Source organism: Eschscholzia californica, unplaced genomic scaffold (assembly GCF_041429995.1).
Source record: "Eschscholzia californica isolate CP2 unplaced genomic scaffold, dmEscCali1.0.p SCAF_5, whole genome shotgun sequence".
Classification (NCBI taxonomy): Eukaryota; Viridiplantae; Streptophyta; class Magnoliopsida; order Ranunculales; family Papaveraceae; genus Eschscholzia; species Eschscholzia californica.
In genome coordinates, this window is record NW_028238472.1 from 22533958 (window position 1) to 22553581 (window position 19624).

General features: G+C 36.3%; 2 protein-coding genes across 2 annotated transcripts; one reads left to right on the forward strand and one right to left on the reverse strand.

The window, feature by feature from the left end:
- Positions 1-239: 239 nt before the first annotated feature.
- On the forward strand, positions 240-1224 carry LOC147537844 (uncharacterized). The gene is made up of 2 exons (XM_086642863.1): positions 240-340; positions 480-1224. Exons 1-2 carry the CDS (start codon positions 240-242, stop codon positions 1222-1224), a joined length of 846 nt encoding a protein of 281 aa, XP_086498989.1.
- A 376-nt stretch (positions 1225-1600) lies between these two features.
- On the reverse strand, positions 1601-9803 carry LOC147537845 (uncharacterized protein At2g24330-like). Its single transcript, XM_086640759.1, has 6 exons — positions 9386-9803; positions 5988-6297; positions 4719-4863; positions 3610-3719; positions 2962-3382; positions 1601-2206 (listed from the first exon to the last, which is right to left on the reverse strand). The coding sequence occupies exons 2-6, from the start codon at positions 6249-6251 to the stop codon at positions 1932-1934; spliced, it is 1215 nt and encodes a 404-aa protein (XP_086496885.1). The 5' UTR covers positions 6252-6297; positions 9386-9803; the 3' UTR covers positions 1601-1931.
- Between the last annotated feature and the right edge of the window lie 9821 nt (positions 9804-19624).

The following is a 19624-nucleotide window of genomic DNA, read 5'->3' on the forward strand; positions in this document are numbered from 1 at the left end:
TCGGCGACCAAGAACAAACCGCCTTCCTTACGGACCAGGGGTTTTATTGTTACCAGCAGATGCCCTTCGATCTCCAAAATGTCGGAGCAACCTATCAGCGCTTGGTCAACAGAATCTTTAGAGACTAGCTCGGAAAGACGGTCAAATGTTACGTAGATGACCTGATTGTCAAAAGCAGGATCCGGAAGGATCTGATACCAAACCTTAAAATCGCTTTTGACAGACTCCAGGCTTACAACATGAAGCTGAATTCGGAGAAGTGCGCATTCGGGGTAACTTCAGGGAAGTTTCTTGGGTTCATGGTGAGTCATAGAGGAATAAGAGTCATTAACCAAATCAGGTAAATTCATAATTAAATCTATGTATTACTATTTACGGACTGAGCAATATCCTTATGATACAAAGGAATGGAAATTTACTTGGCACATGCCAATTATTCCCAAAATCAAACTATTTTTATGGAAATGTTGTACAAACAGTTTACCTGTCAGGGATAAAATCGGAAAGTATATTGGAAACAACTATGCATGTGAATTCTGTTTAGAATCAGAAACGATGATACATTTGCTCTTACATTGTGATTTAGCGGTAGCTATTTGGTTACATTTTAATGTTCTTTCGATTAATATTACTAACCTTCAAGATTGGATTACTTCATGGAAAGATATAGATGAAGAGCTAAGAGGTCTGTTTGCGACAATACTCTGGCAAATCTGGAAAGCTCGGTGCGATAAATGCTTCTCGTCAGTTAACATCCACCCGATGCTGATCATAGACAGGATTAGATGTTCTCCAAATATCATCAACCAGTATCGGTCAAAACAACAAAGGGACAATATTATTTTATGGTCACCACCGACAGCACCTTTTGTTAAAATTAATGTAGACGCCACTTTTATAGCAGTGAATGAATTGGCAGGAATAGGATGTATCATGTACAACAATCAAGCACAGTTTTTAGCAGCAGCGGCATTCAATATTAGGAGCAAAAACGCAGAAGAATGTGAATGTGGGGCTATCATCAAAGCTCTAGAGTGGTCTACCCATAGCGGGATCGAATATCTACATATTGAAAGCGATAACCAAAATATTATACAGAAACTGAATAAAGAAGATTCTTCGATACCCTGGCAGACAGAAAAGCTCATAAACGTGGTCCTCCAACTGGAAGAAAATTTCATGAAGGTGATTTATACGTACATTCCCGGAGAAGGCAATAAGTAAGCAGATCAGTTGGTGAAATGGGGTCGTATGAACGCAGGCAACTGGATGTGGCATTCTACTTCTGATATCCCTGAAGATCTTTATTATAGTATTAGCTAGTTCTTTATTTTCGTGTATCTCAACAAAAAAAAAAAAAAACATGAATTGGACTCTCCACTATTTTTTTCTTCCTCCGGTTTTTGCCCAACTAGGTTTTACAAGCAAAATTTTAACTAGACAACTAACTGGAGTCAGGTGACATGGGGTGTGGATGCCAGGTGGAAACACACCACATCCTTAGAAAGGTATTCTAGTGCATGATTTCGTATCAGGCAAGATTTTGGCAGTAATCATTATTGAGTTTTACGAAATAAAACCCAAAGAACAAAATAGAACATTTCTTAAAACCCTAAATTGAAAAGGGAACACTATATCTTTATAATTATACTTAGGCAGAAGCCCTTTGGGTTTTCACCATTAACTAACAACACCCCAGGCAACCTAACAAACAAATCAAGCAATAGTAGCTTCCAAAGTTGCAGCTAGGTCATTCATTCATATACTTTTCTTACACAACCAAGACCGGAAAAAAAAAAAAAAAAAAAAAAAAAAACCGGAAACCAGATCTATCGATAGTAAACAATAACTTTATATATCACCTATGGCATGGAAAGTAAATTGGGGCAGAAAGTATTCTAAAGACATGTGATGATACAAGAACCTTTTATTCAGTGGGCAGGTTTCTCCTTTGAAACTTTCTCGTCACTAGCGTCAGTGGTCTCCACAACAGCTCCTGGCGAGTTGTTGCTTGCCGTAATGATAGCGCTGCTACCAATATCTGCACCAGTCGTAAGAGCATCGGCACTGTTCGGAGTTGGTGGCAAACTCATATTGCTGGAGCTGGAAACAGAAGCATTTCCGTCCAAGTTCTGTGCCCTGTTAAGCGCATGACAATGCGGACAGTAATAAGTGATGAAAGGAAACTCCTCTTTCTTAGCAAGCCCTGCACAAAGAAAAAGAAGTTGGAATATTTTGATTTAATTCGTTAATGATAAATATGTAAATGCTGAGTTGGAAGTTCAAGCAACATAAGAACATTGATACTTTTTTTTATAAAGTTAAGATACACAAAAGAGTCGCCTAGGCACTCTGAAGGAACCCAAGTGACGGGAGAAACAATTTGGTCACCATTCAGTCAGGCGACCAAAACAACTGTACCTACTTTATTCTTTCTGTTTTCCATGTTAAATACTTGAATCTTTGTAAAATACCTAAACATTTTTCTATAACAATAAACAGTATGCATATGCAGAGCAGCAGAGGTATAAGTAACAATAATAAATACATAATAAATAACACGTAAATACATAAAGACGGGTGAAGGGAAAAAGGCATCTAGCATACGTTTCCCATTATGAGAGGTGTGAGTTGAAGCAAGGTCAAACAACATAGTACCTAAAACTTAAGATATTGTATTTAAAGTAGCAATATGTCTCACGTTTTCCCTGTCACATGAATTTTGTGTTATTTTCTCCCCCAAATTGATGTTACCCTGAGGCGTACGCCTTAGGCTGAAAACATATAATTGACCAATGTAAACAACTTTTATGGTCAAGAAGCAATAGGCAACCCCAAATTTCCAGATCTAATCCAAATCAGAGACACGTGATTTCACGTAAAGAAATGCTCGCAACGAAGATACCCGGTAATCAAAAGAATGTTTTCATCAATAGATGCAAAAAAAGAAAAAGAACTCACCATTGTGCATGTGGCAGTTGCCACATATGAGTGCATATGATTGACTTGGATCTTCGCCTACCAGCAATGCTGCAATACGGGCAATCCATCCCCCATCAGGTACAGTCGAATTTGGGTGGTGGTCAACAACCAGCACCTGATTCTGATTAGTGGACTCAGAGCCATAGGAGCCCATGTTGTTTGGCACTTCCCCAACTGACTGCTGTAACTGAAGATTTCCAGCATTATTGGAACTAGCCAGTGACTGCTTCCGGTTTCGAAGCCCTTTGGATTGGGCGAACTCCACATCTTTGCTTTTCCCAGATGGTGGTTCGAGCTTTGTATCATCTCCAAGATGAACTTTGAAACCCGAATCTGCACCCAATTTTGAAGCCAAGACTGTTGCAGCGGCGGCCTTAGCAGCTGGATCAGGATCGTATCTCTGCAATGCAGCAGCTTACAGAATAAGTATTTCATCTCTTTTTTCGTTTGAATGTTTTAGTTTGTACTATGCTAGAACTATGATAGATCAAGGCCCTTTGCCAAGTAACGACTCATGCGTACTTATTCACTTCAATAAATTCCTACGAAATGCAGACAATAAGTTTAGACAGTATGTTGACCCATGGTACTGAGTACTGAAAAGTAGGAAGTACTTGAACTCGTCACCTGAATGAGTTGTTGCGTAATATAATAGTTTGTTCTCTCTTTCAGTTCATCGATTTTTGCTTGCCTTTCAGCACGCAAACTCTCGAGGGTTTTCTGATCCTTGCGCTCACCTACAAATATAAGGTTCTCAGTTTCAGAAAGAAATAATCTCAGTTTTACGTGTGCCTTAAAAATAGAAGGCAGCTATTGTATTTCCAAGCCCTAAGTATGAATAAATAGATAAAGACAGAGTAAAAACATTTGATGTATAGCAAAATACATTGATTGATATCAATAGATTCGATGTACACAATCGGACAGTGGACAGCTCTACATATGGCATGAAAAATATGATATGCTGATTAGATCTACATTTTTCTGATGAATCAACAAGCATGTAAAAAAAAAGATTGCAGTATTGCACATGTAGAACAGTAGAAAAGCCGACCAGTCCACAAAAAATACGGATTAATACCATACCATATTACATGTTGATTCCAGGACTTATTTTTAAACAAATTTAAAAGTTATGTGGACTAAGGCTGGCAATCAACTAAAGAAGGTAGATTTATAATTCCGTACGAAGGGCCACATGTAATGGTGCTTTGTCACGAATTGCATTTTCCTTTCACTATTATTATTTTATTACGTACATTACTTAATAACAATATGCAAATTTGATCAACAATGAATCGTAGTATAAAGTATAAACCATTTCGATTTGAAACACATATCCATGTAGCTTAAGACGGATTGATCATGAAAAGTTCCGAATTCCTCACCCCTGTCCAAAGTCTAACATTCGACAACCACCAAAACAACTTTACCCAATATAGCACATTTCAGCAAATCATAAATAAAATTACATCGCGTAAAAACTATCCATCTTAATTATTTCCAAAACTCATTACTATATTGATCTAAGTAGAACGGAGTCCAACATTTTCAACTCCAAAGCTGGAATCAGGAATTTCAAAGTAGCAACTAACAAATGTTGAATCAATTCAACAGTCACAGGACTTGCAAAAAGTACAAGAAAAGACCAATCAAATAAAACTGTCTATTAATGTATATGCTGCACATGTATATATATACATTATACATATAAATACATAGTTTTAGATACTTACGCATTCTTACAAAGCTTGCCAGTGCTGAATAAATAACAGAAGATAGACCGGGCAAAACAAACATAGGCAAAACTCGGATAGCCCTCATCTTCCAGTCCAGATCAAATGACCGAGTTGTCATAACCGCATAGCCTACTGCAATAATCTGGAAATATAATGAAAGCTTAGGTAAGATCTGTGCCACCCCATATTTATTTTGTTCAGTACGATACTCAAATTGTATATATGCAAAACATAAATAATAACCCAAGTACCCAACTACTAAACAATTCTTTTAGAAATTCTTCAAGTAGATGCTTCTTTCAACAATCATTACGAAATCTCCAATTCTCTTCCACATTTGAAGCTCATAACAAGGTGAGGGATCGGATCTTTTTTTATGAACGTGAAGGATCTGGCAACACCTTCGCTTTCTTGTATACTAGGCAAACCTTTTGCCCTTATTGTCATTTTCTGATTAAAAAAAAATTTGGTGCATAAACCCTCATCTCAGTCAATGCAGGATGAAATTGTACTTTCACTCTCAACTCTCAAGGGGGTGAGGAAACATTGGCTTCATACAAGTGTCGGGAAGGTAACTTCTTTTCTTTTGAACAAATAAGGGAGGTAAATTTAATTCTAGGTTTCTGTAAATCGATAATCAGATAAATCAATTACTCTCGGAACTCCATAAACTTATTGATGTTTAATAGGTTACCACTTCTTAATATCAGATTAGCGATAAAAACTACCGAGGCCATACGATCCGATTTTTTGAATATTTTTAAAGCAGCCAAGGAGACAAGGAAATGTAATAAGACTACGGTTGTCCATGTAGAACTGCATTTGCATATAAAACTATAATGACAGAGTTGGCTAACAATTCTATGTACAACAAAATAACTTCTCAAAAATTGGTCAAAGCTATAGGCATTAACTTCTCCAAAGATGGACAAGAAATCATAAATATTTGCCCATTTATCCTTTTTTTAACCCTACTCTTGCTCACCAGGTGTGAGTTATGAAGCTTCTCCATTTCAAAACCCCCTACGGATATCATGAAAATTTTATGCTAAAGGAATTCCATCAATGGAGTTAGGTGGCTATGTGAGATACTAGGGTGAGAATAGGTCAAAAGCTAGTCTACCCAATATTACGACTTTTTTGTATCTATGTATATCAATTACGCCCAGCAGCACAGTCACGATCTATTTCAATGAGCAAACAACAAAATTTATTACACCCACTAGTAATGAAGAGTATTGAAGACATGGTTTTAAAATGGCTGACCTCCAGAATGATAGAAAGAACTATAATATTTCTAGCTATCCTTCGCCCACTTTGAGATCTACGTTTCATTTTTGCAAGAATAGAAGCTTCTGCTTTAGATAAATGTTGCAATCTCTTCTCAAAATCCTCATTGCGGGACCTAAAGATTCCGTTCCACATTCGAGACAGAATTCCTTTTTGTTTCTTCGTTGTTGTCTTAGTTTCTTTCTTCTTATCATCAGAAACTGTTGGAGTTCCAGCAGCTTCTTGGGATTCCTCTGCCATTTCTTACAGGTTAAAAGAAAAAAAATACTCCAGCCTATGTAACAACCTGTGACAATAAATTGTAAATTAAACAACAAAAAGTAGAAGAACAAATCCAACCAATAATAAGGTAATGTTTAGAGGAGTTTAGGTAAAGGGTATTCAATTTCCCGAAATTTCCAACGAAATATTTCCATTTCCGAGCCAACTGAAACGAAATCTTACTTGAATGTTTCTTTGCATTATTTCCACCAAATGACTGGAAATTGCAAAATACTTGTAAGAGCAATATGTTTCGACCCAAAGTTGGAGAAATTGAGAACATGTTTAAACATCAGAGATATTTTGTCACTTCGATAGAAATAATGCAAAGGGAACCTGAAGATTTCGTTTCGGTTTGGTTGGAAATGAATATTTCGATAATTTTGGAAAATATAATACCTCGTGTAATACATAAACATAGTCAATAAATATATAAATACGACAAAATCTGACTATGTTAGCCTTTAATATTTTACAGCAACGTCTAAAAGAAATGCTACTAATTTTCCTTATTACCCTTCACCAGTCGTGGTTAGAGAAAAGTAACATACATAATGTGCTTCCTTATAGTTAATTAATCTTGTCTTGAAGAATTACATAATATTCTCGTCATTTGATTTACTTTCCGGCATTTTTATCACCTTGTAGTTTTTTCCACATAGACGGAAGTATTTCCATCAAATTATGAACCAAAATCAGAATTTTAGTACCTTGGTTTATATCATTGTTCATTGTTCAATAGAATCAACTGAACTTTCCAGATAAAACAAATTTACAACAAATGCCAAATTCTGCAGAGAAATTCAAGACATACACAGACAATTATAAGAACCAAGAAAATATGCACGGAAAAGCACCTACCTAAATGTACCAGAGTGTAGAACAATCAATTGGCCACATGAAAAAAGATGCTAACAAAAAAGCAACTCTCCCATCTTTGCCTATACTTACTCTTTTTTCTCATCATGATGAGTATTTTTTGCATCCTGGAGGTGAAGATGTTTACCTTCCTTTGGAATGACACCGATGAGAACAAGAGATTACATTGGGTGGCTTTGGGAGGTAGTGTATAAAACGTTTTATCATGGAGGATTGGGGGTCAACAACTTATAGGTCATGAACCATGCAGTCCTAATCAAATGATTATGGAGAATCAACGTAAGACGTGTTTTGGAGGATTAATATTGCTAGGAAGTATGCCAAAAAGTGGGGTGGTTAGGAGTCCAAGAAGCCAAATTGTTCTTATGGGTCAGTGATTTGGCGTTGTAATTATAACAAGAGTGACACCTTTCAGAGGGTCTTTTCTATCAAACCGGGGAATGACTAGGACATTTTGTTTTGCAAGCACGTGTGGTGCTTTTCTAGACTACTTAATGTAGAGTGTCCAACTCTTTTCAACATCACAAATTCCAACAATCGGTCTATTTTCGAGTGTGGGAACCTCAGATGGTGGTCAAAATTGGAATTTAAATTTTCCTAGATCAGCGCTTTAATGGTGTGGAGGTAGCTTTGCTGGCAGCTCTAATTCAGGTTCTTGAAGGGGCGAGCATGTAGCATGTTCTTATTCAAACCGCCTCGTGATCTTCAACCAATTATGCGCTTCAAGATAATTACCAGGATTAAGCGCTATAGCTTGTTTCCAACACCAGTAGCTTGATCAAACCAAGCTTCCGCAATTTCCAAATCTCCCCGCTGAATGGCCTGTTCTCCTCGGTCGGAATAGGTGAGTCAATTCCTTCCCTTAGAAGAGTTTCCTACCTCATACGGCTCGGCAATCAGTGATGTGGTACTATAACATGGTCAGCTTAGACAGAGGGTATGCTCTCAGACCTCAGTGAAGTCTAGTTATACATCTTTGTATAGCACTGAGGCGACTCCTTCCTTTTGACCAGATCCGGTATGGTGATGCCAAACACCACCTAGGATGAACTTCACGGTGTGGGCTGATATGTTGAATCGTCTACCTACCTTAAATAACTTGATTCGGAGGGGCTATTACTTGATTAACAGATGCAGCCTTTGCGAGCAAGAATGGAGAATGTACCCCATGTTTTCCTTCACCGCACTATCTCTTCTGCAGTATGGAACTACTTTTTGGCTTCGACCGGTCCTACATGGGTCGTAGCTCAGAAACTCGTAGCGATGCTGGATCGGTGGGATCGGATAGCAGACACAAAAAGAGCTCAGAGACTTCGGAAACATAATTTCCAAAGCTATTTTTTGGAAGGCAAGAAATTGGGAGATCTTTGAGAACAAGAAGGCAGTAGTTACACAGAATTTGATTTTTTTGAAGTGAAAAGGCTTCTCTACTTTTGGGCCAAAGCAAATGGATCAGCGCAACTTATGTCTTTCATACACTTTAATCACTCTTCGGAGGCCCTTATGGAGAATATGTAAGCTAGTGTTGTTTTGTTGCATGTTCAGACTAATTTATAGGAGTTATTGTAATTTACTACTTGAGTTTGTAATTTTTACTCTTATTAATAATATCAATTCAGGGGCTTCCAAATGAAATATATTAACTTAACATAGATAATCCTTTCAGTATTTGAGCACCACTTTAATCAGTGATGATGCATCAATTTCCCATTGAATTCGTTATTTTACAGTCCCTAGATTGATGTCAATGAAATTTTCCAGAATGATTGGTAATTAAAAGAAAGGATATCTTTTGCTATACACATTGCTAATTTGATACACCCAGTATCGACACTGCTAAGCAACTAACAATCAAGATTTTGACAAGTTCAAACAAAACTATAATTCGTACAACAAAAACCTAATTACCTGATGCTCACAAGAAGTAAGTATACTACTTTTTTTTTGTTGAAGTAGTATACTAATTGATGATTGTCTCCATTTTAAAACAACTTGAAATATTCGATAGGCGATATCTACATAGTGAACTAAAGGTCTAGAGGTTACCAACTATCAGGAGAGACAGATTTACTTAACCTAATAGTTTGATTATCAACTGAAGAATAACATTTAGAGAAATTCTAAACTCTTAATACAGGCCAAATGCGATCAGATCCATAACTATCAATTACCAAGATGAAATCAAAATAAATGAAAGAAAGAAACATTAACGATAAAAATTGAATCAACTTTACCTCTATTTCAACAAGTAAACTTATTTAGTAGTAGTTGTATTGATTTATTGATGAACTTCCAATGATGAAATAACTTTCTCTACACAGTCATTTGACTTGATTCTTAGGGTTTCCTCCCCTACCTCTTCGTTTATTCATCAACCGTGAGAAAAAGTTAGGGTTCTTATTCTTACTTGAACTGGATCGGTTAGGAAAAGTTCAGAAATGGAAGAAAGACATAAGAATCTGAAAACTTGACCCTCAGAAACACGGAAAATTAGAGATCGAGGAAAGTGAGGGGAAAACGTTTAGAGAAGGCAAATGCCAACCAGACATACGAACGCGGCACTCGACCACGATTTCGAGACTTATAATTATTTATTTTTTCTTGTGTTGTTTATTTTTGTTTAAGATCCCTATCAATGCCCAACTTTTTGATAAACTCCCTAAATATTTGCCTGTATTAAGGGTGGGATAACGGCCCGGAGGCCCGATACCCGCTTGGGTCCGCCCGGGTCCGTTAGGTACCGCGGGTACCCGATACCCGTGACGGAAAAAGCCCGGCCCGCCAGTCGGGTAGTTAGCAGGCGGGAAATGGTCATATCCCTTTGACCGGGTGACCGGACAGATTAACCCGTTCGATTAAAGACCGATGGTTAATACCGATAGGCCCGACTATTAAGTACCGAAATAACAACCTACCTCGACCGATAGGCCCGTCATATCCCTTTGTAACTAATATACTAATATCTCACTTTTCCCTTTTGTTATTTTAAATACCCACAATATTGTAATGTTACTTTTTTTTTTTGTTGAAAGCATTAGTCTTACATGTAAATTGTAAGTGACCAAGTCTAAGTCTAAGTGGTATTTAAGAGTATAAGAATAGTTAATGAAATCTAATTTTAACTTTTCATTTAGGTATTATTTAATTGTAAATTAGGTGGTTTGACCCGATACCGTCCGACCGATACCGGTGAGTCCCGACCGGTCTCTCGGTCACAAGCGGGATTTGGTCAATGGAAATGTTGATTTTGACCGGACCGGACCGACCGAGTAAATAGGCGAACATTGATTTTGAGTGCCCGACCGAGACCGACCGATGAAGTTAAGGCCCGCGGTCGTCCCGACCGGACCGATTCCCACCCCTAGCCTGTATAGAGTAAAATGAAATTTTTTGAAGGACCAAATTGGAATTAAAATTTTTATGTCATCTTTCATCTTCAAATCCTACCCCCACCGCCAACAACCACCACCAACCATCCCCCAATCACCCCACAAATACCATTAGTGGAGGAAGTCGGCTTGATGAAGCTTCACCAGTGGAGAAGTTTAATATTCCAACAAGATTCATTATATTCAACAAAAACAAAAAAAAACAAGATTCATTATAGGAGGGAGTTCAAGCTCAAAGATTCTCATTAACGATAAGGTTAACAATCATTAGCTCTCAAGAATAATTGGACTCATAATAATTATATTTTGAGTGAAAAAATAATTTTAAAGATAAGATAAAAAAAATTATGGTGATTGTTCAAAAGAAAACTCAGATTTATCAAGTAAAATGAATTTCTTCATTTCTGTCAACGACCTAGAGTTTCGATCAGTTGATGCTTTCAACGATAAAGTTTTTCTCCCATATTTTTATTTGAAAATCTTGGTCTATAATTTCATTTTTCACAAAAAAAGATAAAATCGATAAAAGCCACTGTTTTTTTTCTTTTTGCATTTTTATTTACATAATTAGATTTTAAATTGTAGGAAAGAATATGAAGCACTTCCAACTTATGTGTAAATAATATATAAATGCTTATATTTATTACATGTCAAAAAAACACAAAGAATTGCTTGAAATTTTCTAGAAAGAAATAAATAAAAAATTAGCCACAAACATAAAAAAATGTAAGATTTACGACAACGAAAAAACAATTGATTTTCAACAGTATATGCCGAAAAATCTCATCTTCTATACTATGGATCTACCGAAAAATATAGTCTTCCTTAAACAGTTTTTTCATCGTTGTCCGAGGTTAAACTTCATAACATCAAAAACTTGTACAAACCTAGCTAAAACCAACAAAATTCTACCTATATAGAAACCCTAGTCTTATTTGTGTTGAATGATCCGAGATTTCCAGAGAGGGAAAATAAAATTTATGTGAGTAATCAAACTAACAACAATACCACACAAGAAAATTAGACTATTTAATCCAATAAAAAGAACCTCAAGACCTAAAGAATTTGATTAGTTGAAATTTTAAACAAAGGCCCTTGATTTTGAAAAAGTTGTTTAGAGAACTACATACTTATATCTTAAGCTGGCCCGTACTCGAGTATCCAAGAAAGGAAACCAATAGAAGTATCTGCTAGGTGGTTTTGTAGCCTTGATGTCGACGCTAGAGAAATTGATAGAGCTTCCTTTTCAAGAACATTCAATTAGGCGACTTCACAGTGAAGCTACAAACCATAGGAGTACAGTGTACTCAGATAGTAGGTAGTGTACTCAGATAGTAGGTAGTGGCACGTACCTGATGATACAAAAAGTGGTCATCAGTTGGTTAAGGTCAATGACCCTAGAACAGATCGAAAGCACGTGGGTCAACTCGCGTCAAGTTAACAAGGGAGGTCGAATCTGAAGGAGGTATGTCAAACTCAAGCCCAGAACTAAGGGGTCGGCACGATTTTCCCAGTCACCTAAGCTCTGCCCTGACTCAAATACGACCAAGTCTGCCTTGGGAATTATGAGAAGGCTAAGGAAGTCTCCAAAGGAGGAAACATGTCCTAGAAGATCTATCAACTCAAAAAGATATCTACCAAGGATCCTAAAAAAGAGGAACTCCTACAAAATCAACGATACGAGATAACTTCTCCTAAATCTCTTAACTACGAAATAGTAGTTCCAATCCAGCATGGTGAATCTCAACGGCCTCATCATCACCGTCAATCGACAACCGATAAAAAATAACCTATAAAAAAACATCAAATCACCTCGAAGAAGGTACGTTCAGATAACTTCAAGGTTCACTCAATACTCTATCTTTTATCTGCAAAGGGAAATCTGGCTGTCTTGAGCGTCGGAGAGGTTTTCGAGCTCCTTGTAGGTTTTTCCCCAGGTTTTCAAGAACTATCTCAAAAGTGAAGTTGATCGTGAAAGGAATCAACGGAGCAAAGCCATTCAATTAGACGTGATCCAACATCAAGTCTCTTTATTTCTAACTGATACAGGGTTGACAAATTTTGACATCAGTAGTACCGATGGAAGGGGTCTCGCTCTCGGCAAGTAGTCGTGTAGTTTGTAATAAGTCGTTTGGGTATCTCTGTGAATTTTTTAGTAATCATAGAAGGAAGTCTGTTTTTATCTTCTGGACAACCACCAAGGTCAGATCAATCAGTGAAGGGAGCTGAAAACGAACCGAGGGTACAACTAATTGATGTGGGTTGCTTGGACGAGATTTTGTTGCACTTCCTCTTCCTTGATGAGACTATAAACCTGTAAATACTGAAAGAATCCATTAATAAGATTTTACTACGTATCGCGAAAAGCAATATTGGAGTTTTAGAAGGAACTCCACAACACAGTCTTGATTTAGCATGTTGAGAATTGATATGCACGGTTCGACTGACATAAGAGAGTTCAACTCATTTTGAAGAGATTTTAGATGGGTGAAATACGTTCAAATGCGAGACCCATTTGTTTCAACCGAGAAATATTACCTCCATCCACACTTGTACGTCTTATTTTGAAAACTCAACTTTTAAAAGAACGTCATTAATTTGTGTAATCACAATAAAAACAAAATATTTTTTTCGATTTAATTTGTATTAACTTTTAATGAAAGAATATATTTGTCATCACATTTTTAGTTACGGATATTGTTACAAAGAATAAAAATTCTTACACCAAATGACAATCCAAAGAACAAAAGAAATTGACCCGCAAATGTGTAACGAGGCAGTAACACTTTTGAGTTCAAAGGCTTTAGGAGCATTTATTTCACAAGTACGATTATAAAATTCATATGCATCATGTGCATAAAGAATGCTAGTGGGAAACTGGATTGAGTATTGATTAATCGACCAAGCCGTTCAAATCGACAAAACCAAGAACGTTGTTCATTGCTCTAGATGAAAAGCCCTAGTTATCTCATGATGAAATAGGAATGACCAAAGTAGTAATAGGACAATCTCAATGGTGAACATCATATGGTCCAATAAGAAAAGAAATTTCAATCGAAACGTCAAAATTTTGAGCACCTGAAGAAGCCATAATAAAACGGAGAACAGAGAGAGTTAAAAAGATTATTACTCTCTGGCAACATGAAATTATTTGTCCAGGCTGATGAAAATAAATCTAATATTCTAATACGTGTTCAATATCGGGGCAGGTGATCACGACAGAATAAAATGATAATAATATGTGCAAAGGATCTTAGTACAGCCCAAAGCAATTTCAACGGGTACTCGTGTTAGGTCCCGATCTATTTTTGCCAACAACCCTTGATTGGAGTGGTAAGAGGTATAATCTTCCACTTTAGAGGTCAAGGTTTGAAAGACACACGCTGAACAATTTTTAAAAAAAATTAGTAGATAAAATTCTATTCAGGGGTACAATAAACCACAACTTAACTAATTTTTCTCTCCTTTGTGCATTACAAATAGTTTACATAGAAGGAAGAAAAACTACCATAAAACACCTAAACTTAAAAGTGACTGCCCACTATTACTTTTTCTTAACCCAAGGGAAACAATTCCCACTAAGGTGGCCAATACGCGGACAACCGTTTCTCTTATATGGACAACTATCTTATGTGGACAACGCAAAAAAATTAAATTTTTATATGGACATCAGTTTCTAAGGGGACAACTCTCTATTGTTTTCGCTCAAGTCCTCTTTGAATCAGATGTATTATTTGATGACCTCCCTCTTTCTCCATAAACCCTAGGTTAGTTTAGTCTTCATCTCTTCTATTACTTGTTCTTCATCATCACCCAAATTTCTTGAGAGCCAAATTCCTTGGAGAAGCACTGGTGGATGACATATGAGAGAGAAATAGAAGAGAAATAAGTAAACTTGAACTATTAACTAAAGATTCTTGGGAGGCTAGGGTTTTATTCTAAATATGAGAGAGGTTAAGGATTCGGGAATCCATCGAGAAATATTTGCGTAGATGCTTGTTTGGGTCGATTCTCAAGTTTGAGTCTTCTCGACTCTAAATTAGATGCTCTAAGTGCTAGATATACCTAATGGTCATAACTAGTCAAAGGGTCATCATATTCCATTAACATCGAGTCTAGATCGGAAAGATCGATTAACAAGTAACTATATGACATATGCTTGACATAAGACATGAAACAAGTTTAACCGACTAACCTAACATGATAGAGATATCAAACATACTAATCTAATCAAACAAACAAATAAATAAACATATCAAGATTTCATCATAATCCTCAACAAGAGGTTTAGCTAGACATGGAGAAATTCTTGAATTCAAGCACAATTGAGAGTGTGATTAACATTATAAACACCATAAAATCCATAATCATACTCACTTTATTTTAATTTCTCTCTTTCTCTCTAGGGTGTATGTAGCAAGAACAACTAGTAATCAAGCTTTAGAAGGACTATTTATAAACTTTGAATCAAGAATGAGAGTAGTTATTCATAAAGATAATCAAATCAAAGCATAATAACATGAATCACTCATATTAAGTACTTTATCTCTCTAAAATTCATCACAAGCAAGTTCAAATAACTCAATGCAACCTTAAGAATAGCTTAAAAAACCTTAGAAATCAAAAGAAGAAGAAGATACAAACAAAGGAATTCAAGGGAAGCAAGAGGGGTGTTTGGACGACCAAACCCTATGCAAAACAAGCTTTCTCACGCCATTAATGGGCTGAAAAAGCTGCTGGCCGAGCTGGGTAGCCATGGCCAAGAGCACCAAAGCATAGCCAACCCATTCTTCACCTTCTCTACCTTCTTTGTTTCACTTCCTTTTGATTTCTTCTTGTTTTCCCTCTCTAGATCTTTAAATCTCCATGAACCCTAGCCTCCATTATCATTTTCTCTCTCTAAAGGTTAGCACATAAGCATGAAGATGAAGTCTAGAGACCAAGTTAGGGCATTAATTTCTATTTCCTACCCCCAAAAGACCACTTTGCCCTTCCTTAGTAGTTATAGTCACTCCATTGTCTAGCTTGACTTCTTCAAGTTATTTTGACTCATTCAATGACTCCATTTCATTTTAACTTGAATAATGGGCTCTCTAACTTGACCAAAGGGTGCAAATGACAATTTTGCCCTTGTCTCCTAACTTGCTCATTTCTTATGCTTTTCATCTCTAGTCTTCACCAAAGTGATAATCATGTTCCAAAGACTTCATAGACTTTCTCAAATTATATTTTGACCCTCTTAGATGCAAATGACCATAATACCCTTGGTGAGTCTTTATCTCCTTACTTGCTCCCTTTTGCTCTTAGACTTTAAGGACCTTTTCTTAGATTCTTTTAAGTGCTTTTGACTCTTCTAGGGTCTCCTTAGCTCATTTCCTTGAATAGTTCTTTTATGGTGCCTTGTCATGAATATAAACATATCTTATTAGAATTGAAGCATAAAATGGACTAATTCATCTAAGTTAAGTGACCTAAATGTGATGTTTTCACATCACATCAAACATCCCCAAACTTAGGCTTTGCTGTCCTCAAGCAAACAATAGAAAATTACACAACAAAGCAAAAAATCTAACTCACTTTCGGAGGAATCCCGGTTACATTTAGCCTATGCAACAAGCCTTTAAACCCTTAGGTTACCCCTAAAGGACGAGTTTTGTCTCGTGAGGGTTTCCAGTGAATACACCCACAAAGTTCTAAATTTCCAAGGGATATAAGAGCTCAACTATCGATGCAAATAAGGTGATGATCAACAAGTGAGAGATTTAAATATGTCAAACATATGAATCAAACCGATAAATACAAAAGCATGCTAAGAGTCTCCTCACTAATAGTTTTATACTCAAATGCAAGTATTCCATCATCATGAGCATCATCCAAGTCTAAAGTAACAAAACCTTGTTTCCTATCATAGCACATTTCGCCTCGACATTGGCCTCACGGTTATACGCTCTTAAACATGAAATCACTCAAAAACGAATTATAATGGTTTACTCTCATATGTGAGCATGGAATAAAGTAAACTCAACATATACAAAAATTAAATGAGGATATCAAGTTCTAAAATGAAATGATCTCTTAGGAATGGAAATAACCACTAACGGAATGGGGAAGCTCACTCACCCTTCTCACCCACTCTACCCTCTAATAATGCCTCCTAAAGGTAAACGGATACAAGTGATGGAATGGAAGATGATGAAATCCCGAGAATGTCGACGCCTTCAATGATAAAAGAACACTCAAACCACCTTTAACTTGACTTTTTGCATTGAATACTTCATTTATTCCAAACACTTACATAAACACTCAAAAGTTCACATGAACTTTTACACAAAAACAACTTTCTTTCTTTTTATTTATTTTTTTTTTTTTTTTTCTTTTTTCTTTCTCTTTTCACTTTTTTACACACATAACCAAACACCAAACACAAAAGTACAAACTAGTATTCTCAACAAATCACTTTTACTTTCACACTTTGCTTTCACATTCTTTCTTCTTTACTTTTCATGTCTTCATTCTCGGGAGTAGTATGATGAATGGATGGTGGAGTATCTGTTTCCCTAAAGTTGACACTATTATCGGGTTTCATGGACTACAAGAGTAATGTTTATTCGCTATCCTGATGTCATTCCTAGTGGCTAAGGAAGTTGAGCTCATGAGATCGTCTAAGCTCTTTGGGAAGTTGCGAAATTGAGTAGCTCTTCATTCTACTCGGAGTTAGCACGGAAGAGTACACTCAAAAGCAATAGAAAGGCTCAGATATCTCACATGGGTTTAAGTCTCCACTAATGACTATTTTAGGTCACTTAGAAGTGTTCCTTCTTCTTTAAGATGATACTCACATGATAGCACACGAACACTAAAGGACTTAACATTCATGAAAAGACTAAGAGCATGCATAAGATTTATCGAGAAAGACACACATGCATCAACATACTTAAGAATACCACTAGAGTCATACCAAATCTACCCAAAAAATTTTCAAATTTGGTCGAATTTTTGAACTCTCTAATCTTTTGAAATCCAAGGTCATGAGGCCAAAATGTCATATCCCCATACCCAAACTTAAAACTAACATTGTCCTCAATGTTATAAGCATATACTCACCAAAACATAAGAGGTACAATATGTTAAAGAGAAGAGTGGAAGGATATTACCATAGCTGGAGGAGATAAAGAGTGCTACTACCAAGACTTATGTATTCGAGTTCCAAGTTGATAATAAATCCACCGCCATCCCCAAACTTGGAACGAACCACGTCTCAAAAGTATACAAAGCGAGACACTCCTAACACATCAAGAAATAGCATAAGAATGAAACATAAGCACGACCATATAAAAATGACCACTCACGCAGGATCACTCGATTGCATCAAGCTGTGCAACTAGCCTTTGAGTCTCTCGTATGCACGATAGCACGAGTTTTGTCTCGTGGAGGGTTTTCAGAGATGCTACCTGAAGGAGTTGAAGGAGATGTCCTTCGACCAAGGTGACAATGCGAACAATTTGTCGGATAGGATAATTGATGTGGAAGATCATCAAGTCCGATTGATTTAGGGATCGTAGAGTTGTAGCTAGAGACCAACTACGATCGTCGAATTACGAAGTAATTCGCGGCTAACTTCGATCGGATCCTACAACGGGTTACACATAAGAGTGACAAATTGATCTAGGATATGACTAGTGGGAGTGAGATATAATCATGGGAGTGTCCCATAAACATATCTCATAGGCCTAAAAAGGAATTAGGCAAAGATAGTACAAAAAGGCCAAAAACAGGGTTTTTGGGCCTAGACCGGTTCGGGTACTTCTAGGACTCGGATTGGGCTGAATTTTGGAGGTTTAGTTGCTGATATAATAAACATTATATCTGCCAATTTTCGTGGTGTTTGGGCACCTCCTCCTTAGGGAATTAAGAAAATACCAATAGTTGCTATTTTCGACTATTTCCCTAAATCTTATTCTAAAGGGTGTTTTGGGAAACCTAAAAGGAGGTGGATTCTTATTAGGGTTCTATATAAACACTCTTAGGGCAGAGAATAAGGTGTGGAATTTCTCTCTAAGCTTTCTTACTCTACCACATCAAGTAGAGAGGAGAAAGTGAGCTAATTCCCATTACTATCAATCTAGTAAAAAAGAAGGTGTTCTTCTTTTCCAACCACCATTGGTGTGCTAGCTATACAACAAGGTGGGAGATCAAATTGATTGCTCGTGTCCCAAGTAGAGGAGCTACACTTGAAGCTCTTGGTCTTCTTCAATCAATTCAACTAGTTCGAGGGAAAAGCGATTAAGGTAATTTACTATCTCCATTAGATTAATTACTAGTTTTGCATGTGATCCTGGGAATACTAGTGTAGACTGTCATATTTCCGCTATAAACACTAGTAGAAGGGTGTAAATCCCTACAGTGGCGTCAGAGCCTCTTGCTATTAACTAGTTTTTGCTAAGAATCGAACTAATTCATATGTTCGATTAAGTTTGAAAATTGAGTTTATAAAAGTATTTTAAAAGGTGTTTTAAAAGGTATTTTTAACTCATAATTTGATAGGATTCAATAAATTTTCAAATTGAGAATCACATTGATGATTAAAAGTGTTTTAAAAGTCTCAATTTGATTGAATTTCAAACTAATCCATGCTTGATTAAATTGATAGTTATGTTTAAAAAGATTTTAAAACATAAAATTTGATTAATTTTGAATTGGATTCAAAGATTTTTCAAAATTGATTTCAAAATTGTTCTTTGAAAGATTTCAAAAACCTAGATTTTGATCCAAAATTGGTTTGATTAAGAGTTGTTTTTAAGTTTTGGAAACTTTTGAAAAACAAAATTTTGGAATTTTAGAATTTTAGAAGTGTTCTAAAAAGAGTAGTTTTGACTTTAGGAAGCTCTCAAAACAAATTTGGAAAAATTTAAAAGTTTCTAAAAGTTTTAAAAAATTTTTAGAAGTGTTCTAAAAGGAATTTCAAAATTTAAGAAAAGTTTTAAAATTGGAAAATAGCAACTTAGAGTTGCATAAGAAAAAAAAAAAAATTTTTTTTTTCTTTTTGGAAACTAGGGTTTTGAAAAACCCTAGTGTCCGGCCAGG

Bases quoted from the DNA above. Each gene is read 5' to 3' on its own strand.
- LOC147537844 (XM_086642863.1), top strand. From the start codon at position 240: ATGAAGCTGAATTCGGAGAAGTGCGCATTCGGGGTAACTTCAGGGAAG. The intron at 341-479 runs GTAAATTCATAA...TTGTACAAACAG, and splicing joins AGAGTCATTAACCAAATCAG to TTTACCTGTCAGGGATAAAA.
- LOC147537845 (XM_086640759.1), bottom strand. From the start codon at position 6,251: ATGGCAGAGGAATCCCAAGAAGCTGCTGGAACTCCAACAGTTTCTGAT. The intron at 3,720-4,718 runs GTAAGTATCTAA...TTATATTTGTAG, and splicing joins GGCAAGCTTTGTAAGAATGC to GTGAGCGCAAGGATCAGAAA. The intron at 3,383-3,609 runs GTGACGAGTTCA...GCTGCATTGCAG, and splicing joins TTACGCAACAACTCATTCAG to AGATACGATCCTGATCCAGC.